Here is a 27,257-nt window from a genome sequence, read left to right on the forward strand (position 1 = left end):
TTTAAATAGTTATTTTTTCTTTCATCCTTTAAGGTATCTTTCAAGGACAAAACTGTAATGAGACTCTAGTCTTTAAAGCATACAATACCTCAAATGCATGATGATTGATCTTGACGATATCACTCGATAAACTTGGGATCGGAACATTAGAGCCCATCATGAGGCTGATTATAAGGTTCTGAAACGAATCATCAGTCTCTTAAGTTCCTATTGAGGATGATCAATCATTCCCCTTAGATATCTTTTAGGACAAAATCATTACGTAGCTCTAATATCCAAAATAGATAATACTTTAAATATATATGATGATTAACCTTATATATGAACGAACTTGGGATAAGAAACAAATCACATCCAATATACAATGTGAAGATCCAATATGATGAATTTTGAAAGAAATGATGAACCGTGAGATGCAGAAAAAGTTTATGAAGATTTATTTTTATATTTAATATTTATCTTTTTTAAATAATTCTATTTATTTGACCTTTTAATACAAAAATATATTTTAAAAAAATATGTCAAATGACAATTTTAACATTAAAGTAAAATCTAGCTCTCACCTTCGTTAATTCCATTAAATCAATCACACATACTAATAAATTTTTTACTCAAATGCATTATTTTTTGGAACGAGTAATGATTCTTTGACACACCTAAATTTTTTACATTCATTTGACTTTACTTATTTTTTTACTCTCTTCTTTCTTGAAACAATACAAAAGTTTACACTTTTATGACCATTTTAGCTTTGTAGTATGTGTCAAATGAATGTAAAAGTGTGTCACGATATCATTACTCTTTTTGGAACGGATTGAGTAATTTGAAAATCATTTAAATATAAAGCAAAGTAACATGACTTTTGTCGGAAAAAAGTCACTCTCCTCTTATTATTTTCTATCAAATCAACTTTTTATTTCATTTAGTTTTATTTCTAAACCATGCACCCCGTCAATCAAAGTAAAAGGTATGTATGTTGCGTTACAAAAAGATGCAAGGTATATGTTGCATAAAAGGGACTCGTCAAAGAAGTTATGAGTAAAGACAATAAACATATTAATGTATGGTGGTTGAAGAGACTTCCTACCGTAATTTTGAACAAAAGAAGGTCAATTTTAAGACTAGTAAGTACCAATCAAACTTAAAAAAAATCTAAAATCATTGGTTGTGTTTGTTTAAGTTGTATGCCATAGGTTAAAATAGGCAAATACACTTTGTGTTCTCATTGGATTCAAGAAGACTTCCAATGCTCGTAGAAATGTTCAACCACAAAAATGAAATAAAAATCTCGAGTAGAGTTGTCATGAAAGATCATTAATGGAGTTCAGAGGATCAAATGAATAAGCAGTTGCCGAAAATCTCACAATTCTTCAATTATGCACATGACATTCCTGTCAAAGATACAAGATTTATATCTAAGATTTATAAAATATGCACTATGGTCATCTTAGAACTTGCAAAATTTGAAGCAAGGAGAAAATGACAAATAGATAAATTATACGAAGAGAGAGCTAACGACAATTGAAAAAATCACACTGGGGAGCTTGTAGACAAACTTCAACACAAGCAACTATAATAGTCAAATGGGTTTTTAGTACCAAATTCAATAAAACGGTTTCATGAATAAATACAACACAAACTTGGTTATAAATGGTTCTGCTGAGGTATTTGGACACCCAACAACAAGAGTGTTTTGTATCTAACAAGAAAAAAGTTTCCTTGCAATGCAAAAGATTGGATTTTTAGGTCATGTTATTTCTCAACAAGGAGTTTTCATGGACCCACAAAAACTTGAAGATTATGGCAATGACCTATTTGGAAGACCAAAAGGTTGTGGAAGGGTTTTTGGTCTAACAACACGTTTTATACGAAATTATGGCAAAATAACCAAACCTTTGGCAACCCTATCACAAAAAGGAAATTTTGAGTTGACTCAAGACAGCCAAGATGCCTTTAGACAGTTGCATAAAGCTATTAGTATCGGTGATGCTTGATTTTTCCCAAGTCTTTTTCCATAAAATGAAACACTAAGAGAAAAGGATTAGAGATTGTACTATTCCAAGACAAATGACCCATGAATTTTTTCAACAAAGCATTCACATACACATCTCTCACAAAGTCTATATGTGGAATCATGACCACCTATATACTCAACGCTATATGGAAACAAAACTGGGATGAAAAAGATTGATATTCAAAGCCACCTCTTATAAACCAATATGTAAAGTCTCTTAACCACATGGCCAACTATAAAATAGCCAAGAAAAAGAATAAACAAAAATCCGAAATATGAGAGGGGCAGAAGGGAGAATCCCATGACCTTCCCAATGGGTGTGAAAGGAAGAGCAATTCCAATTGCAGAAGTCAAAACAGTAGAGAAAATCACAGGCCAAGATGCAACCTCCTGCATGAAAGGGATTTTCTCAGTCCTGATCAAGTGGATGATGAGGGTCTGCAAGAGAAGACCTTCAATGAACCAAGCTGAATGGAAAAACTTCTGAGTCACATCAGTGTAAGCCTTGTAATAAAACCAAAGAAGCATGAGTGTTGCCACATCACACAGAGTGCACACTGATCCATTCCACAGTATGAACATGGACAAGCCTCTTTCTGAGGATTTGTGAGGTGTCTTCACATACTCTTCATCCATCTTGTCCCAGGCGATGGCAATCTGTCCCACACTGTAGATGAAATTCTGTGTCAGAAGCTGTGTAGAAGTTAAGGGCTCATACTTGAATACCAGTGTTGCTATGAGGAGTGAAATGACACTTCCCAAGTTAGCAATCACTGACATCTTAACATACTTCATTGTGTTGCCAAAAGTGAGTCTACCATGCTCCACTCCCGCAACAAGCACGTTCAGGTCTTTCTCAAGTAAGATAATATCTGCCATATCTTTTGCAATGGCTACTCCTGAATCCACAGAAATGCTTACATTCGCAGCATCTAAAGCCAGTGAATCATTCACTCCATCTCCTAAGAACCCAACAACATGGTTTCCAACTGTTTGCAAGGATTGCACCACATGGAGTTTCTGAATTGGAGTAAGACGTGCTAGTACTGTGGCTCTTTTAACTGTCTCATGGAACGTGTCTTGGTCAAGTAGCTCTAGTTCAGGACCTGTTATTACATGATCGGTGCTTATGCCAACTTCTCTGCATACCCTTGTTGTCAGGGAGAGGGAATCACCAGTTAAAACCTTTGCTTTCACTCCCTTCTCACACAAACGCCACAGTGCTTGCTTTGCTGTGTCCTTAGGTGGGTCGAAAAATGTTATGAGGCCAAGGAACACCATGTCTTTTTCGATATCCTCGTCTTCTCTCTTGCTTCCATTACTTGTTTCACATGTTTGCGGCTGCAATGTCACATGTAATCTGAAATAGTCAGAGGTGCTCCTATGAGAATAGTTTTGATAGTGCTTTTAGTGAACTTTTCCTATCTAAATAAGAAGAGAAATTTAAACAAGACTCAAGAAGTGTTTGATGCAAAATCAATGTCATTCGTATAAAAATAAAGATTGAAAAGAAGAAAAGACACACCATTTCCAGCTTCCTTATAGCTACTCCTAGAATCCTTAACCCTTCATTGCTAATATCTTCTGAAAGATTTAAAATACGCTGATAATCATCGAAAGAGAAGGGGGAAACTTCATCTTGTTCGAAATTCTCAATGAAAGAACAAACTTTTAATACTTCTAATAGTGCTCCTTTTGTTACCATGAACCTGCCAAAGAATTCTGAGTGTCTGTCTTCTGTTTCTAAGATGACAGATACTCTTCTTCTTCTGAAGTCAAAAGGAATCTCGTCTATCTTCCTCCACAGTGATGGCCGAAACCTGAATCCATTTGAATATACAAATGCAAGAATAGCATCATCCAGAGGATACTTCTGATCAGTCTTAAAGTAAGAGTTGAGGAAGGCATAGCGTAAAACGTTTTCTTGGGGTAAACCCCTGTAATCAAGATGATTAACCATGACTGCATGATTCATTGTAAGGGAGCCTGTCTTGTCAATACAAAGAATATCCCTGCAACATTAAAAAAAAGTACATAGAAAAGAATTAGCTAGAAAAATGGAAAGTTGAATCATATTTTAATATAAGTTAGTTCAATTGTTTGCAACTCTATAATGCATGGATACTAAACGATATGTATCCGATACATGTATACGTTTATTTTTAAAATAATAGGATATTATAGGTGATATATGCATATTGCAAACTTACATAAATTCCTAAAATCATATAAATATAAGATTGTTATTATGTGAATCCAAATTATAATTGTATGTATTAAATATTTTCAACATAAAAAATTATAAATTATTGTTATCATAAAAGTACTATTATTTTGTACATTAAATACTTCATTAATAAGTATGGATAAAATATTCTAAAATATTGAACATAAATACGTGTCAGATACATGATCAAATTGAAGTATCGGTGCATCATTAGTTCAACGGCATGTAAATTTAGTGTCCAAGTCATCAATCAATTGAGTTCTTCTGTGAATGAATTAATACTTACATTGATCCCATATCGCGTATAGATGTTAAACTCTTTACTATACACCTGTCTTTAGCCATAGCAAGTGCTCCTTTTGCAAGGCATGTGTTAATGATGAGGGGAAGCATCTGAGGATTCAGAACAGATGCAACAGAGATGGCAAAAAGAACACTTTGGGTCAAATCAAGAGATGTCAAGTAATTTACCACAAACAGGATGGTAACAACTACTAGCATAACAGAAATAATCAAGTAAAATATCCATCTGAGACCCTTTTCAAAATCATCTGGTGGCTTCTTCTTCCCAACTTTTGAAAACATGGTGCTCATGTAAGTCTTGGATCCAGTTGAAACCACTAGGCCTGTTCCAGTACCTGATACCACGTTTGTGCCCTGTGATGTTAATAACTAATCATTTCTCAGCAAAATTCACCAATCAATCAGACAATCTCTGATCCTAAATTTAATACTTTTGAGGGCTACAAAACATCTTAAAGATATAGGAAATTACGAAATTGTAAAATAGGCAATTAGTGAATCTGAGACACTAATTTGAGTTAAGTACATCAACAGTATTAATGATTTGAGTTTCTTAATGAAAAATAGGAGACATAAATTATTGAACACATCAGAAAAATAAGATGGCCTGTTTATGGCTGTTTAAGGTCCAGCAAAATTTATCTTTGTCAAATAATAGGGATAAACTTGTTATATTTTAGTGAGGAATTTGAATTGGGAAAAAATGTAACCTCAGATAAAGGGTCATTGTTTAGACCCTTGATGGAAGATTGGTACGGTGTTCCCTGTTTCATCTATCATTGAAACAATTTAGTAGTTTACACACAGAAACATTCACTGATAGTTCATGGCTCTTCTCTGGTTCTAAGGGATTGATTCCCTTTAGCCTAACAGTAAAGAAGCAATCTGCATTATGTAGACATCTGAACGGGAAAAAAACACTCTTTAGCCTCAAGCATCTTTAAACTTCTCACTATCTACTTTTTCTACAGTTTCAGTCTTGCAGAGGCATCCAAGCCGAGCTCTAATGCCGTTAAATATTTCACAGCTAAACAACATTCACATAGTCTCCTTCTCTTGTGCTTTAAAAATATATAGGGCAATGTTACGCTTTACTTTCTTCTTAAGATAAAAACAAATTTCATGGTGTTTGAAGAAGTACGATGAAAAAGAACAAAAGAGAGTTAGTACACAGAAAATTGGTTTTTTCCTTTGGGCTTGGACTTGATATTGGAGTTGTACAGGTTATGAAGTTGCATTTGGATGTGTCTCTTTGATTTGAGCACTTGACCAAAACATAATCGAAGGCTTTGGTCCATTCCAATTTTATAGAGTATTCAAGTTCCACCAAATTATGTTCTGTAAACTGAAGCTATAACTTGCATTGAAACAAAATACAGACAGGGATGTGTTATTAACTCACTCACCATGAAACAGATGTTTTTTAAATCCAATAAAGGAGTATTGTAGTCTTCTCTGATATCAGAAGCTTTGTCAGTTGTCCAAGATTCCCCAGTTAGTGAGGCCTGACTGTTAACAAGGTATGAAAAACACCATTTGTTAGTTAGTTATCTAAAATGGCAAAGGGTAGAATACAAGTATCCACTGTCATTTACTAAACAAGCAGATTTTCCAATTGACATAACATACCTTACAACAAGTTGTTTAGAAGATAACAATCTGATATCTCCAGGAAAGAGGTCTCCAGGTTCAAAAATTACAATGTCTCCTGGAACTACATCCCTATGATCAACTTGAACAATAAGTTCTTTCTGAACAACTCTACCAGCGCATCTTTGAACTTTTATTGGACATTTTACAAATTCTGAAAGCTTCATTGCTGCTTTTGAGCTGCTGTATTCCTAATATGCGCAAACAAAGGTCCAAGGTTAGAGTGCAAGGAAGAGAAAACTCCATTATACCACTACTTCAATGCAACAAACTAATGAAGAAAAACGTGAAAAACCTGATAGAAACGGAGGGTGACACTGATGAAAACCAACACGAGCATGATAAATCCATTTGGACTGTCACGGGCAATGAATGACATAACTGACAGAATAATCAGAATGATATTAAAAGGGTGGAAAAGTGCGTTCCGTAGAAGATTCCACCATCTTGGAAAGGAATACTCAAGAGGAACATTTGGCCCATTTTCCCGAAGTCTCCTCTCTGCTTCTGTGAAACTTAAGCCTGCCAATATGACACAACTATTTAAACCATATCTGTAATTAATGATGGACTAAATCATCATCTCCAGGTAGTAATTGAGGGAACAAAAAGAAAAGACTGCAACAAAGACTGAGTTAGAAATGATGGATGTTAAAACGATTTTCAAACAAATTCAATAACCATAACAACGAAAACACTGGACCCAGCAGGTAATCAAACTAATTAGCAGGGTTTGGATAGTTCAAACTTTAGTAAAATCAATTTACACATACAAAAGAATGTACAATTCACAAAGTACAGCATAGTGTGAAGACACTTGCCTCTTTCAGTGGACCTAACGTACTCAAAGACCAAGTTCTTGTCAGTCTGAGCCAAAGTATATAACCAAGAGTAGACTTTCTTCTCGTCCTCGGTTTTTGAGCCTCCATCAACTTTTCCTACAATTAAACTCACCCCATATAAGCAGAAGAACAAAAGTAATACCTTGGTATGTGATATAACAGTAGCTACTAATTAGTAGTAACTTGATAGAGAGAGCGTGAATAAAAGGAAGGGAAAATGGAATTGAGAAAGCATGGTAAGGAATACCAGAAGGAATGAAGCGGCGAAAGAATCCAAAGAGTGAAAAGGGAAAGTGCTCTTTGTGGGAACTTGGTCTGTCTACAAGTGTTTGCCTTATAGTATTGGATTTAGGAAGAATGTAATGACTGGTGCCATTGGAAAAGAGATTGGAAATTTTGGTTTTTCCCATGAGGGCATTGAAATGATGGGAGAGAAAGAGAAGAGGTGAGAGTTGAGAGAAAAAGAGAGAGAAGCATTTGCATGTACATGTAAGGAGATTTGTTTGAATAGAAGGTGAAGAGAGTATGCAAATTTTGTCCACCTTGTGTTACTTCCCGGGCATGCCTCTAACTAACGAAACAAGGATGACAGTTAGGTGAGTCACCTTAGTGTTTTCTTTCTTTCGATGAATCAGTAGGGTAATCTATGCATGCACATAGCCTTATCAAACATTACTCTTTCAAAAATAATTTCATCCCCATTTCCATATATTCCAAATTCTACTTCACATATTAGCTGACATTTTGTCTCTTTCTATTATTTTAGAAAGTATTTCATAATGATAAAATAGATTAATTCAATTTTTTTAACATTTTTCTAGAACATCTAATAATTTCATATAGCTCAAAAGTCGAGATAAAAAATAGGTTAAATATATATTTTTCTTTTAATTTTTTGAAACATCTTTTAAAAATACAATTATGAAAGAATTTCAAGGAAATAATATTTTAGAATATATAGAACCTTACTCCAATTTTTTCTCCATCATCTTACACCCCTTCTTCTTTCTCCAATATCCAGCGAAATATTTTGAAAAGTAGTTCTGGATTTAAAAATATTTTTATTATTTAAAAATCTTGGCAGAATGATGAATCTAGAAGATGTTTCCAGACTGGGTTCTCCTTCCGGATAGAGTGTAATGCGTTGAAGAAGATTTTGACTGGAGGAAGAAGCATTAGAAAGAAAATGGTTAGATTCTATAACTCCATTGCAGCATGGATCATATACTTTCCACCAACCATAAATTTACCACACACTTCCCTCAATACAACGACATAGGGTTAAGGTTCTCCCTCAACACCATAAATTTCAAGAGCGAGTTTGTCATCGCGGATTTGCACGTGATGAGACGGTTTGGCGGGTACGGCGCCGGTGCCTGAGGCGAGCACGTACACATCTGCTTCTATTGGTGCGGGTTAATACTATCCTGTCTGGACGCGGCGGTTCGCGCCGGTTCGCGGCGCGACCGGAGATGAAGCGGTCGAGGGAGAACCGCTTGGAGGGAGCGAAGGAAACACAGAGGTTGACATAGGCATGTTATGGGTGCACAGAAAGAGCTATTGGAGGAAGAAGCTTGAAGAAAGAATGAAGAGAAAATGAAGGAGGGAGGTGTAGCAGTGTGAGTAGGCGAAGGTTTTAGCATTTTAGGATCTTTTTAGTATAACCTTAATGGGAATTTTAAATTTTATGAAGTGAAGAAAGGAAAAACGGGTGCAGGAAGAAGCAGCCAAGCATAAGGAGTGATGCTGTTACCCAATCAAATATTAGATGGGTGTTGCTCTTCCTCCACCTCCCCACATTACTTTTATCCTTAAATTAAAAAAAAATTTACTTTTTCCCAGCACCCACCCAGGAATTCTCTTCCCCTTTTTCCATTTTCATTTCACCTCCCACACTTCCATTCCTTTTTCTTCCCACAACATCCTTCAAAATATGTCCCCTAATAAAACAAATTCTAAAATAAAAAAAATAACCATTAAACGGAGATGACATCCTTCAACGGATGTCAACATCTTTTAAGAAAAAACGGATGTCTTACAGGTCACGAGGTCATCTGACATAAATAAATAATTACTTATTTAAATATTTATAATTGATTTAACCCATATTTCTTAATCGTTTAAAAGTTAAGAAATAAGATAATTTAAATTTTATTTTATTTTAAAATGAATAAAATCTTGACGAAGTCTCACGGAACAAATATAATATAAAGAATAATGGTATAATAATATATTTTTATATTTATTTAACACATATTATAAGCATAAGGATAAATCTTTTTGTATTTTTCCAAAAAAGTAAAGGGTAAAAAATATGAAAAGATAGTATTAAATGAATGTAAAAAAATTATTTTTGTGAAAGTATATTTTTCTAATATATATTTCATAATTTGCATGAGAAAAGCTTTTCATTCTCATCCACATATATAGAGGAATAATTTTTATGTTCTGACTAACTGTTTCACCAATGGTGGAATCAATTATTAAGTATCATGCATTTATACTCATCGATAAATTCCAAATATTTCTACTTGTTGCATCAAATTTCATACTGAATAGTATTTCCCTGTGAGCCTCTTTAGTAACAGACAAATAAGAGAGGAGGACAAGAGTGGAGCAACCAGGCTAGAAAGCTAAAAACATATACATTTTTTTAGCCTCCACACAACATGCTTTGCCTCCAAAGTTCATCTCACATGCAATACGCAAATAATACATGAAAATAAGATTCAGTGCTATAATATGTCCGACATATTTTATTTTGGAGAGCCAAGTCTTGTCATCGAGAGCAAAAGCATAAAAGATGCTTGTGTGTGATTAAATTAAGTTAAAATAAGAGCTTAACAGTGTGTATGAGTTTGGAGTTTTGTGGTCCGAAATCTAGTGCCCTCATCATTGAATCACACTGCTGTGTTATGACTGTACGGAAATCGCTGTCCCAAACTTCCTGCATTTTTCCATCAAAGTTAATTAATCACAAAACAATGGAGGAAGAACACGACATTCAATTATTTACACATTAACTATTGTTTTCCGACACTGCTGCTCCAGCTTGTTTTTTGTCCTCAACCGAAAAGAAGGCTCAAAGAATAAACAAGGGAATGAGAAAAGAAAGAAAACTATATATATCCACTTAAAGCGTGTGCATGAGTTGTTTCAGAATCAAGCAACGGGGTTGCATTAGATAAACCTTTTAGTTGGCACTCCAAAAATATCCAACCCCATTGGCTAACTCCTCACTAATCGACACATGTTACTGTGATCCGTGAATTTGTGGTTTCTTTTCAACATCTCTCTGTGAGGTCAACAGTTAAATATTAACAACAACAAAAACAAGAAAAGACATCATATTCTATATATTTTCCTTTTTCATTATCGATAAGTATCATCTGTCGGAATCAACCTTTACAGAAAACAATCTGGCATGTTCTTTAGTAGAGCCTGAGTTTTTGGTATTCTGAAATAGTAAAAATTTAATCTCCACCACTTTAATGGCATTAATACCTTTTTTTTATATGTATGAATCAGACTATTCATTATTTTTGGTTATCAAATAGCATGGATAGATATTATTTTAGTGTATCTTAATTACATCATCTATATGCATTATATAAAGAAACCCTAAACCAGGGTCAAGGAGAGTTAGACTGAAACAATAGCAAGAAGTTAGATATACATGGACAGTGGCGTCACTACAGTTGACTGCGAGAAACAAGTTAGATCATGGAGGCTGCTACGTTCTCTCATGCAACTCTTAGTTCCCACATGCAACTGTGCCACCATTATAGAAGACCAAGATGTAACAAACGAGTGCCTCGAAAATCCCACCAAATTCTATTCACCGTCACTCACGATGAACTCCAGCACCATCACAGGCACCATCTTCGGATACCGTAGAGGAAAGGTGAGGTTCTGCATTCAGGAAAACGCCAACTCCAACCCTATTCTCCTCCTGGAGTTGGCAGTTCCAACAACCATCTTGGCCAAGGAAATGAGAGAAGGAACACTGAGAATCGCTTTGGAGAGTTGTGGTGACAGCGAGGACAACAATAGTAACAACACAAACACGAACACACTTTTGTCCACCCCTTTATGGACTATGCACTGTAACGGGAGGAAGGTGGGATATGCCGTTAAGCGTAGACCGTTCAACAGTGATTTTGAAGCGTTGAGGTTGATGCGTTCGGTTGTGGTGGGAACTGGGGTGGTGAAGTGCAAGAAAGAAGATGGTGAAGTGATGTACCTTAGAGGGAGATTTGAGAGGGTTCGTGGGTCAGAAAACTGTGAATCGTTCCACTTGATTGATCCAGAAGGGGACATGGATCAGGAGCTTAGTGTTTTCTTTTTAAGGTCGAGGTGAACTTCTGTTTTGTTTGCACCACTTGGCTTAGCTTTTTGAGCTGTGATTGATGATAATGGTGAAGCAGAGCAGAGAGAGCAAGAACGTGTAGCCAGCTAGCATGGCTTTATTACAGTTATCCTTCCAACTTCCTTTTGAATATTTGGCCAGTGATGGTTTCGGAGGAGAAGGCAATTCTCGATACACTGTTTTTTTTTTGCCTTCCCCTGAACCTTGCTTTTACTGTTGTTAATTGCAGAATAAAAATGAATTATATGCGGTATATGTCATTCTATCAAATTTCAACAATATATGCATTTTTCCATTTTAATCATAACTGTTGCCATTTTGGGAATTATGGTTTTACAGATATATATAATATTTAATGATCAAATTATTCTAAATATACTGTAACTCCTATTATGGAGTTGCTTTAAGCATTCTGAATAAGAAGAAAATACTATTATAATCATTAGTTTGCTAATTTGTGTATTTGTGTATTTGTGTATTTGTGTATTTGTGTATTTGTGTATTTGTGTATGTACATTTTAGTAATGTGTATCGGGTTTTAATACAAAAAATATCCTAATATATCATAGATTATAAGTTATAAGATTAAGGGTATTTTAATAATTTTCATTTTCAAAACTAAAAAAAAAAATCTCAAACCCTTGCTCACATCCCTCATTTCTCTTACTCCAACATTTTATCTATCATCCCTATGCTAGCTAGTCCCAATTGAAAAAAATTAGAAACATTTGTCTAACCCTAATCTACCTTCTTCACTTATCCAATTTGTTTGTGATTTGTGAAGTTAAAGGTTTTATTTACCATTACATTCTTCTGACTTAATTTTTAATTAGCTAAACTTGGTTTGATTTTGATCTTGGTTTATTGATGATGGTGGGGGAGTTTGTAACACAACAAAATTCTAAAATTTAAAAACAAAATTTAATAATAATCACAAGGGAAAATATATAACACAGCTCTCCAATCAAAAATCAACATCAACATCATCAATTATTTTGTTATTAAACTGGAAAATAAATGAACGAACAGATCAAGAGTAACAAATTGCGGTGTCGCGGGTTGTTGTGTGTGGGTGAGGAAAAGTATGGAGATGAGAGAGAAACAAATTGGATAAGTGAGAAAGATAGATTAGGGTTAGGCGAGTGTTTTTTATTTTTTCAATTGAGACTAGCGTAGAGATGACAGAGAAAATGTTGGAGTGAGAGAGATGAAAGAGAAATGATTGAGAGGAATGAGGGAGATGAGCAAGGGGATTTTTTTTTTTAGTTTTGAGAATGAAAATTATTAAAATACCATTAACCTTATAACTTAGAATCCATGATATATTACGATATTTTTGTCTACTAAAATCCGGTACACATTACTAAAACGTACCAACTGAAAAACAGGCATATGCAAGTTAACAAACCCCTATAACTGTTTTTTATGATTATATTTATATTATACTAAAATTTTAGTATTTCATTTGGTTACATCTTGATAACACAGAAAATTGAACTATAAATTTTAATAAAATAGTATAATAAGATTAAATAAAAGTAATAGTTAAAATATGGGTTAAATATGTTTTTAGTCCTTAAATTATCAAGTGAATTTCTTTTTAAGTCCATCTTTCAAAGTAAGCTACATTTTGATCCTTCTCCTTAAGGAAACCATAATTTTTCGTCCTCCAAAACCAACGACGTTAAAAAGAAGCTGAGTTGGCTAACGATGGAGCGTCACGTCAATTTCTTTTTTCTGTCACTCCTGCCATGTCAGCGTCTCCTTCAACCCTTCTCCCCAGAACCCTAATTTCCCTCAGTCACAAGTCGTCGTCAATGTCGCACTGCTAACACAATGCCAACCTAGAGGGACTACATACAGAGGAGCGCTTCGGTGGCATCAGAGAGCATGTGGACGAATCACGTGGCCAAAATCACCCCGGCAGGAAAGGCCTTGGCACCCACGAGGGCTATTGTCGCGAAGGAGAAACGCGCTGGAATTTCTTCCCTGTAGTAGCACGTTGGAGGTTCTGTTTTAGGGTCTTCTTGAAGGTTTGATGGCGTCGCGGATGGAGGTGGTGAGGCGCTGTGGGGGTTGCGCGAGCTCAAGGGATTCGTTAGGGTTTCTGTTCTGGGTTTGATTTGAGGTTTTTTGGGCTGCTGCATTTTCTGGGTTTTGTCTTGCAGGTCAGGAGGAGAAAGTCGCGAGGAGCTTCGTCGTTTGGATGTTCAACGACGTTGCTTGTGGCGTTGTGATTCTGATGGTTATGGTTGTGGAGGCTCGCGACGACGGCAAATGGTTGCTCATGGTGGTGGTCCAATGCGAGCTTGGAGGATGACGAGGTTTTGATGGCGGCCTCGCGATGATGAAGGGAGAGTGGTGGCGGAGAGATTGAACTCCTAATGTTACTGCAAATCGACCTTACACATATCACATAACAAAAGTCATCTATATACATATATAACCTAGACTTAATTATCTAGATTTATGCATTTAATTGGACTCTAGAAGACTTGCACCTGTCATATAAAATGAAATTCTTAAGTGTTACAATCAATTAATGGTACCAGTTTTTGCTCCTCATGACAAATTCACTTATAACTTAAAAGAAAAGGGGTCCTGACATAACCTGCTATAAGAACTTTCTTTAACCTAGACTTCATCTTCTACATGAGTTTGTGAGACTAATAGAGTATAAGGATGACTTCACAATGAGTATCTCTAACCAATGCATAATACTAGACTAACTAGTTATACTCTTCCTCCTTAGAAATGATATAGTCATACAACAAATCACTGCATTCAAAACAATATATCTCATTTATTTATCTAAAAATTACCTCCTTGAAATACTTACTTCATTCTCATAATTTATTTCATCATAATTTCCTTCACATATAACTCTTTAAAATTTATAGACTCGCTCAGCAAGATCATGCATTCACCTAGTGAGCATCCCCTGAAGGTTCACTCGCTCAGCAATTAGTGTCTCGCACAATGAATCCAGCATTGGAACAAAAATATAAGATGGCTCGCCTAGCGAAAACATGAGTCCCCCCTCTTCTGACTCTGTCAAACTTAAGTTTGGCTTTCGCTTATGCTCCTCTGACTCTACAAACTCATCTTTGGCATTCATATCCAGTGAGAAAAGGCTCTTTCAATGAGTCTACATAACGCAAACACCAAAAATCCTATAATTTGATAGTGCCAACCATTCAAATAACTCATCTTATGCTTCACACAAATCACAAACACACCAAATTCATGATTGAACTCAAAATCTCAACAAAAATAGTGCATTCCTCAATGCATACCATAGAAACCTAAAATTTGAAACACATATAGACATGCATTGTTAATCCCATCATCTCATTTTAGCTATTAATTAACAATAAACAAACATGCCAATGGGACATACAATCACATTTTCAACACACAATTAATCAATTAAAATGAAATCAAACATGTAATAGTTATAACTAGTCTCCCTCACTTGAGACAAAAGTCTCATTTTCGCACATTATTGCTCCCTAGAGCTCTTTACAACACATGATCACCTAACTTGATAACACAAATTTCAATTAGAGGCCTAAGCATATCATCTAAATCATGGAACAACATAGATTTATCAAAAGTTTTTTGGAGTCACATACATAGTTTTAAGGTCAAAATGCAACTCAAGAAACTAAAACACTTCAAAAGAAAAAAAAGAAAACTTCCTTTGTTTAACTTTTTAATTGAATGAACACGTAAAATGTATTACCAAAATTGATCTTATAGTTCTTAATGTTTAAAAGGATAAAGTAAAGATAAAAAAAAAACTTAAAGAGATGACAGAAATAAAATTTAGAAGTTTTTTTTAAAATTAATGATTTAGTTATTAAAATTTTATTTATAATTTAATCATTTTATTGTTAAAATATTATAATGCTATTTTTTATTATTAAAATCAGCATTATTATTAAATAATGTTCTAGATTCTTACAAAATACTTTGTAATTTAATTTAGACATAATTTTTTTTATAATAGTTTGAGGTCAAAAAATAATTTTCTATAATAATTTTGAAAAGAAAACAAATTTAGTTCTTTAATTTATTGTTAGTAACATACTCGACATTTTTATTTATTTATTTATTTATTACTTTCGTATTTCATTTATCTGTAATCATATGTTGATCGATTTTTTATGTTTTTTTTATTTAAATCAGTGATAGTGATATATTGGTCCATATGTCTAATTATTATTATAATATCTTTTTTTTTATTTTATACTATATTATGAAAAATATGGTAAACAAATCATTTTTGTTGTCTAAAATATATCTGGATTAAGGAAAAGATAAAAGTAAAGAAATTTAATCAAACAAAATTCAATAATAAATAATTACATTTATTTATTATTCTTAAGAGTGGACCTCGCGATAAGAATAAAGTTTGAAGTGTACGTGTTTACTATAACATGTAATCAGGGACAGAAGAATACACTGACTTTGAATTCCCAAGATGCATAACGATATATGCATTCTTGGGAAACTGTACTTTATTATATGCTTCATATTATGTAAAAAGAAAATAGACCTTTTTTTTAGCAGTAAAGTACTTACACCCCCCAACTTCAACTAATTACGTAAAAAAAAATTTAAATAAAAAATAATATTTAATTAAATATAAAATTAAACATTCTTCAAAACTTATAATTTCACTTAAAAATAATTAAATTAAATTATTTAAATTATTGTAACATTTCATCTTGTTTATCTATAAAGTCGTGTCTAGAAATTGTAAGACTTTACTTAATATTTATATTTAGATTTTTTTTCTTTATAATATATTATTTTTATTTTATTTATCAAACATTTTAATATATAATTCACTAATTAAAATTTTATAATAAAGAAATTTTAATATTTTAGTTTAATATAATTTATTTAAATATTATTTTACAATGTAATCTAACAAGTTTTAATTTTAAAGCACTTCTCCAAAAATTTGTAAGTTATTGTTAATAAAATTCTATAAATATTATAGAATTTTATTAACAAAGAATTTTATTAACAAAAATCAATACATTAATTTGTTTAATTTTTGTGTTCTTAATTTTAAAACGCCTCTTAAAAATTTCATATATGAATAATAATTGTATTAGTTTTAAATTAGTAAATAAAAGAAATATTGTAGAATTTTTAATCGTATATTATGTTAGTATTTTAGTATAAAGTAAGGTCACCAAAATGAATGAAAGAATCAACAATTAAACTAACAAAAATTAATATGTAACTTCAAAATACTAATTGTAACATTATATAGATTTATTAATAATTTAACATTCAAAAAGAGATGTATTAGTTTTAAGCTAGTAGCAATTAATTAATATGTAAAATTTCTCATCCTTTAAAATTTATTTATTTATTCATTATTTTACTCTTTTGTAAGTGATTGACTGAGTAGATCTTTAGTCTTATAGCCTATTTTAGATCACCAATCAATTAAGCTTTTGGTGATATTGGAATCCAATTAATTCACTTATTTATTTTCATATACAAAGAACACGTTGTCACTAAACTAATAATAGGTCATTTCTATAAGCAAAAGGAGAAACATCTATAAGATAGACTGTTCCCCCCCGTACATACATTGGAATGCTCCAAGTACCTTCATTGCTTATACAGAAAACACACATTTAGAACAATTATATATCTTTTAAGTTATTTTATCATCAAATCGTAAAGCAAAATCCCAGTAATTGATTTAATATGAAAACCAAAATCATTTCGGCTTAAATTGATTAAAAATTAAAATGAAATGGATTAAATGATAAGACAAAAGAAATTGAATAGAGTAAGTTTTTCTCTTTCAACCTAATCCCATTGAATGGACGATATTTGAATATATATTTATCACTTAGTAACATATGGACAATCGATCGGTATTTTTTTTTTTCGTTGACAAGTCCACCATTATTAGATTAGTTTTTTAAGAAATTACCGGTCAACTGTTTCTTTTTCCTTCCTACATTTATTTATCTACTAAAATGTATACATATTAACCTAAACCTTTAATTAATATATTACTTACATGAAGTTTGAATTTAAAATATGCATAGAATTATCTAAGTTCCGCTTCTCTAAATTGATTAACTATTTCACACACGTTGAATGCATCATACGGTATTAATTTAAGACATTCTTAAAATACCACACGTAAGTGTTATCAGCATCGTTCCAGAGTCATCAACCATCGATGTGAACATGCCCAAACGTGAACAAGGCATACAAGTTTTTAAAAAATATCTAACTCACCATTATGGCAGAGACAGCAACGTGATTCCATTATCATAATATCATATTATGCCCCACTCCCAGGCCAAAGCCAAACACTCCCTTCCCAATTTCTAGTATCCAGATTTTCAGACACCATGCGTTGGCAGTGACTGTGTTTTTGTTTGTGCAAGTGTTTTCGCGAAAAGAAAATATGACAAAACTCACGCACCTGATTGGGATAATCAAGGACAAAGCGTCGCAGAGCAAGGCGGCGCTACTCTCCAAACGCACCACGCTCTCCTTGCTACGCGCCACCAGCCACGACTGTTCCACACCACCGACGACTAAGCATCTGGCCATGCTCCTCTCATCGGGAGACGGGCCACGCGCCACAGCCTCTGCCGCGGTGGAGGTTCTGATGGACCGGCTGCAGGGAACGAACAACGCCGCCGTGGCACTCAAGTGCCTGATCGCCGTCCACTACATCATCCGACACGGCAGCTTCATCCTCCAGGATCAGCTCTCGGTCTACCCCAACTCCGGCGGCAGAAACTACCTCAACCTCTCCCACTTCCGACACACGACCGACCCCACCACGTGGCAGCTCTCCTCCTGGGTCCGGTGGTTCGCACAGCACATCGAGCAGCTTCTCTGCGCCTCCCGCGTCCTGGGATTCTTCCTCGGAACCGCCAGCGACAAAGAGAGCAGAGAAGACAGAGCGTCGGGTCTCTCCAACGCCGACTTGTTGAGCGAGTTTGACTCTCTGGTGGCTCTGGTCGAAGGGCTTTGCAAGAGGCCCGAGCCCAACGGAAACCTCTTGGTGGAGGAGATTGTGAAGCTGGCGCGTGGGGATTGGGGCGTGGTGCAGGCTGAGGTGCGCGTGAGGTTGAACGAGTTTAAGGAGAGGTTCGGGGGGTTTAAGTTTGGGGAAGCGGTTGAGTTAGTTTGCTGTTTGAAGAGGTTGGAACAATGCGAAGAAAAGGTGTTGGCTACGATGGATGAGGCAAGAGAATTGAAATTGTGGGATATGGTGACCCTAGTGAAGGACATGGCTGAGATTCAGGTCTACAGAGAAGAGAGTAAGTTGCGGAGAGACACCCCAAAACTAAGGGTCAGTGAGTCCGATCGGTTTTCGGGTCGGGTTCTCAATAACCGTCACCTTCTGTCGTTCCCCTCCGGCAGATTGTTGTAACATTTTTTACGTTAATGTAGATAAATACCACAACAAAGAAACCACTTTTTTTCTTCTTTTTGTTTATTTATTACCACTGTCTCTTGTTATTATATCATGATTTTGAAACTATATTTATTACTTTTACATTAAAGAAAAACTGTTGTTGCATCGCATCATCACCACTCATTAATAAATAAGGTGATCATGATTGAGTTATGTGTATATATTATTATCCTTATTCGTGAATAAATAAGGTACCCCAACTAAAAAAGGGTAATAGCACTGCACAGTGTGTTCAACCAATCAGATGGGTGATGAAATAAATAGGCAATATAAAGTCCCACCTACCGCAACAATAATGTAATCACACTAACTTATAACGTTTTTTTTTTTTTATTTTACTGTATTGCAATATTACTTTTTAATTTTTTTTCTCTAATGTAAAGATTTTATAAATATTGGGTTTAAATCTTTTATGTTTTCTTTACAGTAAGAACACGTTAATCCACACTTGGTCACTCTCTATGTCAGGGCATTTCCTCCTGCACCCCATGTTTTCTTCCAACATTACCATAGGCGCATTGAAATGAACTCATTGCCCTTAATGAAAATTTTACAAAAAGAAAAATGTAAAATCACTTCATCGCCCACTACTTCTTTTGTGTTCCTCTGCACAACGTTGCTCACTAGTAAAAAAATACCTTTAGAACGCGTCTAATATGCTTCGGTTTTGAAAAACCCAAAACATATTGAAACGCGGTGGCGTTTTTGTAATTAACGGAAACTTATATACTTCGGTTATGAACAAACCGATGCCTATAGGTGATACGGCTTCGGTTATGAAAGAACCCGAGGCATAAAACTCTCTACAACTCACCTACTTTCTTTTCTGCTCTCTGCAAGTCAGACTGACCAAGGGGATACCGCCTCGGTTCTTTGCAGAACCGATGTCTAAAGTCTCTGATTTTCTTCTGAAAATGTGTGCGCTGTAGCATGGACTACCTCGGTTTATCCAGAACCGGTGCTGAAGTACGCTACGACCCCGATTTTGAAGCAAACCGAAGCATATAGAATTATTTTGAATTTTTTTAAAGATGTTTAGGCATTGGGTTTGAGTAGAACCGCTTTAGTAGCTCGCATACGGCTTCAGGTTCTTGTGAAACCGAGGTAATATCCTTTGCTTTATTTTTTCAAAATGATTTACAGTTCTTTGTCTTCCACCGAGCCCCTCCTTTCTCAGAGTTTTCTCTTCCACCAGAGCCCCTCCTTTCTTAGAGTTTTCTCTTCCACCAGAGCCCTTCTTTCTCTTCGACCAGAGCAAACCTCTGTTTCAATTTCTCTTCGACTAGAGACCAAACGCGAACTATTGCAAGGCGAATCTCTGTTTCGATTTCTCTCGTGGGTGGCCTTTGTCGTCTTCTTCGTGCATCCACTATCGTGCCGCCACAGCATCGCCAACAACTTCACTCCGATTTCGATTCAGAGATAGCACCGCCAACGCCCTCTCCCGCCTATTGCTCTCGATGCCAGAATGGTAAGCCACCGTGACGCCACCACTGCTCTATTTGTAAGCAGCTCTCCCATTTTCAAGCTCTCTTCTTTCTTCCATTATTCACCACTGCCAACACCTAACTCTCCACTACCATCCACCTCTGACGCGGATCTCGAGGCCAAGAAGAGTCGGAACGAGCTGAAGCGCAAAGTTCCCACCTTTGCTCAAAACTTGTGTGCTTTATGTTGGGTTGATGCAGGAACAAGCTAATAGTGGTGATGGGAAGCTCGGAGGCTAACGACAACCGAGTTGGGGATGGGGACTTTGTGACTGTTATGGATGATGTTGACAATGAGGTGATGGGGTTGGGGTTTGACTATGAGGCGGAGGAAGGGGAGGTGAATTACAGTGGGAGTTGTCGGGAGAGGAAAGATGCGGCGGGGAAAGGCTGGTGCAAAAGAAAAAACACTCTATTGCCTCGGTTCAGGTCCCAACCGAGGCACTAAACTCCACAATACTACCTCTGTTCGCAACCGAGGCAAAAATGGGTAAACTTTTTGTCTCGTCTGTATATGCCTCGGTTCAAGAACCGTTGTCTATGAGCCAAAACAACCGATGCCATATCCCTTAACTGCACCAGTGTGCTGCACCCACTTCATCCCCTGCACCTTCATTTCCTCCATCAATGGTGATAAATAAAACAATATTTCGTTGTTGCTATCAAATATATTATATATGAATATCATAAAGGGATCCTTTCAATGAAGGATGTAACTCATTCCATGAGAGGGACTCCCTTCAGGGCGCAGTCCGAACTCAATTTCAAGCAAATTGGCTTCCAAATACTTAAAAGATAAGAACACCAAAACATTATCTTCGAATCCAATAGTCCATGGGGGAAATTGGTTGTCAAAATCCACAATCCTAAATGGTGAGGTGTGAGTTTGTTAAAGTTCAACCAACCAATCTCAAATACAAAATGTCAAAAACCTAAGTGGAGGAAAGAGGGAAAACCTTATTTTCCCAACGAAAGCAAAGAACACAATGTTTTCGGTCGAAGATGATAGCGTGGAGAGGCAATAGCGAGAAGGCAATGGGTTGTGGAATAATGCGTGAACGAAGGAGTCTGGAAGTGTGACATAGAGAGAAAAGAGACAATGAATTATGGAATGATGTGTGCACGAAGAAGTCTAGAAGCGTGAACGAAGACAAGAAGAGAGGCAATGGGTTGTAGAATGATGCGTGAATGAAAAGAAGAAGAAAGGATCGATGCGTGAAATAACAACAGAAAAGAGATGCGTGAAATAACAACAGAAAAGAGATGCGTGAATGAATTAGTAAAATTAGGAATTGAGAGTGATTTACTAACTCTCACAGTAAAGAAATATTATGATAGGTATTCCCAGACTTATCACAATAGATTTTGAATATAATTTTAATTTTTCTACCGCATTCAACATATATTATGACATGCGATGAATTAGTCATAATAAATATGACAAGTTTTACTAGACTTATAATAAGTTTTCATCATAATTTCAATTTTGGCACTGCGTCTATTTATAATGACATGTCTCCTTCTACCTATTATAATTAACATTATTTGTATTTAAAAATACCATTACTCAACCTACTATGACAGATGAATTTCACCTCTCATAATAAGTTGTTATAGAAAGTCTTTTTTCCACTAGTAAGTGTGTATCTTAACCATTTTGGAGTCTCGATTGTTAGATCTTTTCGCATTTAATGGTCCAGCACTTCATATTTTAATAGGCACAAAGTTTGAAGCATCCTAACTATCGCTCTTAATGGTCATAATTCAGCACAAGCAACCTCCATGGAAGACAACACATAGTATAAAGCGGTCAAAGAACAAACCCCTATACAACTTAGATTATGCCCAAGCTTGGGGGTTTGTGTATAGTATATCTCGTCTAGTCAACTAGTAACCAGACGATCAACCCTTAAATTAGCAAAATAGTTAAAATTTCTCACACTAGATCAAACAGTCAATAATGCATAGTGTCATAACGATAGAATGGTTAAGGTATCACAAATTTACTCAAAAAACCATTCCAGTTAACAATTTAATCGCGATTAGTCATGTTTGGACCGTAATTAGTGTTGTGAAAATGGGTCACCCGATCCGGTCCACCACGGGTTGGCCACTTAATGAGTCAAGCAAACTCGGCTTGGTTATTAGTAAGCCGAAAAAATTCAAACATGGTGCCGTCCACCACGGGTTGGTGGGTTAAATAAATTGACTCACTAGCTCACTTAATTACAAATTTATATTTTTCAATTAAAAAAACATTTTTTTAATTCAAATCTAAATAAATATTGTTCCAAAATGATGTTAAACTCCAAAACCAATTAAAAAAAATACAATATAATTCAAAATCATCATAAATTCCAAATACAATCCAAAATCAAGCACAAAAGGCAAAACAAATAAGTATCTAACATTGATAATTTTTGTGTCACTTATCCATTTATAAGATTAAAGTCTTGAATAGATAAATCCATAATATTTTGCTCTCTTGAAACATCTTCCTCTTCATCTCCATTTATAGTGCAATAAAAAAGAGTGTTAACTAATAATATTGAAACATAAAGTAATAATTAGGTGGGTTATGAGCACTCACCACGAGTTCAACCTAGGTGAGTCAGATTCTTGGTGAATCGGGCTCAAAATTGTTTCGTATTGATTTTTTAAAAATTTTTCAATCCAACCCGATCCAAACTTATGACGGATCAAGTTGGTTTATGTATTCCAACCCGTTTTAACAACACTAACTATAATTAGACCGACATTAATAAAATATCCATTACAAAAACTATAATTAGATTTTCAAAGTAAGAAAATATGAGATTTAATAATTACGTATTTATTATTCTTACCTTCCAAAATGAATTAACTTTTACATGGAAAGACTTTTAATAGATATTCTCCGTCGGTATTTACAAACCAAAATTGAATTTAAAAATAGAAAAGAAACAACCACCTATTAAAAAGGAAAGGAGACGATCCATCTCACGTACCAGACCAACCAGTAGGTTTTCTGTTTAATTGTAACACTATTTATTGATAGTTATTCTTCCTTTTTTTCTATTTTTTCCTTCCTTTCCTAAAGTCTGTATATATGAGGACTTAAGACTTTCTTCTTCGTCATTATAAACAAATTGATCATATATGATGATTTGTGAATCAGATTCTTTATGACGTGAATTCTTAATTTTTTCTCTCTCTTGAAAAGTAAGCTCAAAATAAAAAAAATGATTGAAAAATCAACGGTTGGAAGACTGAGACTTCATTGATTTATCATAATACGTAGTTGAAATGGTAAGTTAGACCTTTCGTTCATTTGTTTTTATTTATATACATGCATTTGGTGGCAGGTAAATAGGATTTGAATATTTAGAATTTCGGATGAATGTTAATTTCTTATATTAAATAAGAGAATTAGGATAGTAATCCATAAGATTAGTTGACTCGTAAAATGGACTCACATATCAGCATCACGTAAAAAAAACGGTGGGCAAAAGATGGTTTGATTTAATTTCATTTATTAGGCATTAATCAGAATTCAAATCAGAAAAGATTAAACATAATTCAATGTAATGCCACATTTGTGAAGGTGCATTGATGTCATCCACATGAATGAATTATACCTAACATCTTTAAATTATTTTTGTGTGTGTAATACATAATATTAATGAACATGTGAATTCAGTCATGAGAATTACCTTGCTACTTTTAAATCAATCATCTTGATGCGTTAATTTTGATAGTGTCTTATGCAAGCATTCCTATAAATATTAAATTAGGATGTTTATATGTCCTTCTTCATAATTTAAGAGTAATATAAATTTATATATTTTTTAAATGGTAAGTATAAAATATATTATGTTTTCTTAGTAATAATTTTAATATGGATCCATCATTGGAGGTATAAAAATGTATTTAATTCTAAATAAATTAATAGAATTGCGTTTTAACTTTATGAAAAAAATAAATCATGTACTGAATTTATAATCTATAAGAGGATTCTTTCGTACACATTTTATTTTTAATTTTATTCTTTAAAAAAATTAAACTAAAGTAATTATTTTACTAATTTTACTCTTTTAAAAGGACATTCATTTAAGTTTAACCATTTTTTTATTTGATCCTTTTTTTCACTATTCTTTTAAACTAAAATAAATATTTATAATAAAAAAATTATCTGAAAAAAATAAAAATCACCTATAATAAAATTGTAAACATCATTTAAATTTATTTTTATAATTATTAAAATAATGATTTCATTATTTTTTGTTACCTTAATTATTTGTTCACCTGTGTGAGTTTTCACTCGTTTATAAGATATACTTAGTTAAATGTCCAAAATGTTACCCACAACATTTTTCTTTTGAGTGTTTCATCCTACACCTCCAACATCTCATCATGCACCTCTAAAAAATAAAATTTTAGAAACGTTAATCGGATATAGGCATCCGATAAATTTATAATCGGATATGGATATCCAATAAATAAATTTTTCTAAAATTTTGATTTTTATTTAAATTTTAATAATTATATAATTTAGTTTAATATTTTAATATAATTTAATATATTTAAATATATTAAATGTGATTTTTAATATTATTTTTATTTTCATTATTTTTACTCTTATTTTAGTTATTTTTATTTTTTAATAAAACTATTATAAAAATATAAATCATATTTTAATAATTATTAAAATATAAAAATATAATAAATAATGCTATAATTTTTAATTAAATTAAATATTGATTAAATTTTAAATAAAAAACAAAACTGATTTTCGATAACAAGTTTTTGAAAATTTTTGTTTTTATTTACAATTTAATAATTGTTTAATTTATTTTAATATTTTAATATAATTTAATATATTTGAATATATTAAGTCAAATTTTATATTATTATTTTATTTTTATTTTTATTTTAATTATTTAATTTTAATTATTTAATTTTTTTAATATAGTTATTATTATAATATAAATCATATTTTAATAATTATTAAAATATAAAATTATATTAAATAATATTTGAATTTTAAATTAAATTAGAATTATTATTAAGGTGGTGGAGAGTGTCTTTAACAAGAAAGAGAAGAAAATAGAAAGATATTTATTAAAATGTCTTTAATAAGAAAGAGAAGATAGTTAAAAATGAAATTTTTAAAAAAGTTGGAAATGTAGAATGTCAGAAGGTTAAAAATAAAATTTTTAAAAATACAGGATGAGATGTTGGAGGTGTAGGATGAAACACTGTTTTCTTTTTTAGTTATAGGGAACCCGTAAAAGAAGTAAAAGGTTTGGGTTCATTTGTTTGAACTCCGAAAGTACCAAACCCAAACTAGTTTCTATATTTCAATAAAAAAAAACCCTGAAGAGTTTGGGTTATCAGCCCTAGGCAACAATTACTTTACATTAATCTTTCATCTTTCACTTCCTGCACCCCCTTCAACTTATTTGTGCACCTTCAAAAATTCCAAACTAAAATTTTTGAAACAAAATTTAAAAAAAATTTAAGCATGAATGGCAGAGATCATGGTGGGGTCTAAGGAATTTTTACCAAAGTATGTAAATATATGGATTGTTCAAAATAGTGTCATGGACTAAGATATTTATATATCAAACTTAGGATTATTTGATATCTACTCGGCATTGTCAATATTGGTAATGAGTATATATCTTTTTTTTAGAGTAATAAATGATTGATACTTTTGAAAGAAATAATTATGATTGTACCAATGTTTTATGAGAAATACTCTATTTAATCACTTTTCAAAATAACTTTTGAAGCTCATGTTGGATCATTAAAAGTGGAATATACATTCGTATGTTTGATAGAATGAGATTGAGTCTTATGGCTGTAGGTCCAATTCTAGACCTCAATGTTTATAATGTTTATTGATTTTATTAAGGTTGATATTTAAGTTTACAAAGATCTCACTCCTTTCATAATTTTCCTTTCATTTGTACCTTGTATAAGTATAAGAAAAACATGTTCAATAAGAGTTGTTTGAGAAATGTGAGAACTTCTTTAGATTGACTCATAGATAATTCATATTAATATCCTTATGAAATATTCAATATATAGGTAGTCTTTTATTTTGATGTAGAACTCTTAACATTGTACAAATTATATATTTTTGTAATATACTATGAATAATTGCAATGATGTAAAATATTGAATTACACACACATATATAGGTTGTGTTATGATTTTATTTTCAATAAAAATAAATAATCTAATTTTTAATCAAATAATAATTATTTATATAATAATCGGGGCAATACATCTGTAAGGGGTTGAATCATGACAGGTGTATAGTCTTGATAGCCTTCTTCTCCTCAAGCTAGGATGATCCAAAGCATGAAGGTGAGACTGTGAAGGTGATGGTGTATGGTGGGTAATGCTTACGATTTTGGATGTTAGGAAGGGGGTAATGGTGATGTTGGATGCTCTTAAGAGAGGTTAGGTCATCTTTCAAGGAAGGTGGCCACAGAAGACCACATGAGATGCTCTAGTCTTGACTTTAGAGACAAGTAGAAAGACATAAAAATTTGACAACATTTAATATTAATCTCAAAGTAAATTTACATTGGGGGAGACACCTCTAGGCTTAAGGTGTTTCCAAATTATAGAAGCAAAACCTTAAAAACCTCAACTTGGCCACCTTGGAGATCAAGATAAAAATCTTATCCATTAGGACGATGACATGTGATCACTAACATAGGAGAATCTTCTTCATTTCTAGAGTGACACATGATCACTACATACGAGAAATCCTCTTCAATGAGAGCATGACACATAACCACTCTCTCTAAAGATGGGACATCCCTTATCCTTGCTCACCAAGCTAAGACAAAACCTTGACCCATGTGGTCAACTCTAGAAAACGTCTTGCTT

General features: G+C 33.5%; 3 protein-coding genes across 4 annotated transcripts; 2 read left to right on the forward strand and 1 right to left on the reverse strand.

The window, feature by feature from the left end:
- Window positions 1–2,028: 2,028 nt before the first annotated feature.
- Window positions 2,029–7,927, reverse strand: LOC124820063 (uncharacterized). Of its 2 annotated transcripts, none has more exons than XM_088103479.1 (8): window positions 7,284–7,927; window positions 7,016–7,132; window positions 6,490–6,716; window positions 6,174–6,385; window positions 5,951–6,053; window positions 4,528–4,913; window positions 3,540–4,026; window positions 2,029–3,355 (listed from the first exon to the last, which is right to left on the reverse strand). In XM_088103479.1, the coding sequence occupies exons 1-8, from the start codon at window positions 7,444–7,446 to the stop codon at window positions 2,195–2,197; spliced, it is 2,856 nt and encodes a 951-aa protein (XP_087959605.1). In that variant the 5' UTR covers window positions 7,447–7,927; the 3' UTR covers window positions 2,029–2,194. The 2 variants fall into 2 exon arrangements, with proteins under 2 accessions (XP_087959605.1, XP_087959606.1); XM_088103480.1 differs by having other exon boundaries at window positions 4,528–4,898; window positions 7,284–7,926.
- Window positions 7,928–10,707: 2,780 nt separating this feature from the next.
- LOC148205563 (protein MIZU-KUSSEI 1-like) lies at window positions 10,708–11,396 on the forward strand. Its single transcript, XM_088111264.1, has one exon. The coding sequence runs from the start codon at window positions 10,713–10,715 to the stop codon at window positions 11,394–11,396; it is 684 nt and encodes a 227-aa protein (XP_087967390.1). The 5' UTR covers window positions 10,708–10,712.
- Window positions 11,397–17,622: 6,226 nt separating this feature from the next.
- LOC124848761 (putative clathrin assembly protein At4g40080) lies at window positions 17,623–18,906 on the forward strand. The gene has a single exon (XM_047326537.2). The coding sequence runs from the start codon at window positions 17,860–17,862 to the stop codon at window positions 18,838–18,840; it is 981 nt and encodes a 326-aa protein (XP_047182493.2). The 5' UTR covers window positions 17,623–17,859; the 3' UTR covers window positions 18,841–18,906.
- The last annotated feature ends 8,351 nt before the right edge of the window (window positions 18,907–27,257 follow it).

Source organism: Vigna umbellata, chromosome 1 (assembly GCF_029865625.1).
Source record: "Vigna umbellata cultivar VRB3 chromosome 1, Vumbellata_1.0, whole genome shotgun sequence".
Taxonomy (NCBI): Eukaryota; Viridiplantae; Streptophyta; class Magnoliopsida; order Fabales; family Fabaceae; genus Vigna; species Vigna umbellata.

Coding starts and splice junctions, on each gene's coding strand:
- LOC124820063 (XM_088103479.1), bottom strand. CDS start 7,446: ATGGGAAAAACCAAAATTTCCAATCTCTTTTCCAATGGCACCAGTCAT. Junction 4,914..5,950: donor TAAAAAACATCTGTTTCATG/GTGAGTGAGTTA, acceptor AGAAATGATTAG/TTATTAACATCACAGGGCAC. Junction 3,356..3,539: donor CTATAAGGAAGCTGGAAATG/GTGTGTCTTTTC, acceptor GTGACATTGCAG/CCGCAAACATGTGAAACAAG.
- LOC148205563 (XM_088111264.1), top strand. CDS start 10,713: ATGGACAGTGGCGTCACTACAGTTGACTGCGAGAAACAAGTTAGATCA.
- LOC124848761 (XM_047326537.2), top strand. CDS start 17,860: ATGACAAAACTCACGCACCTGATTGGGATAATCAAGGACAAAGCGTCG.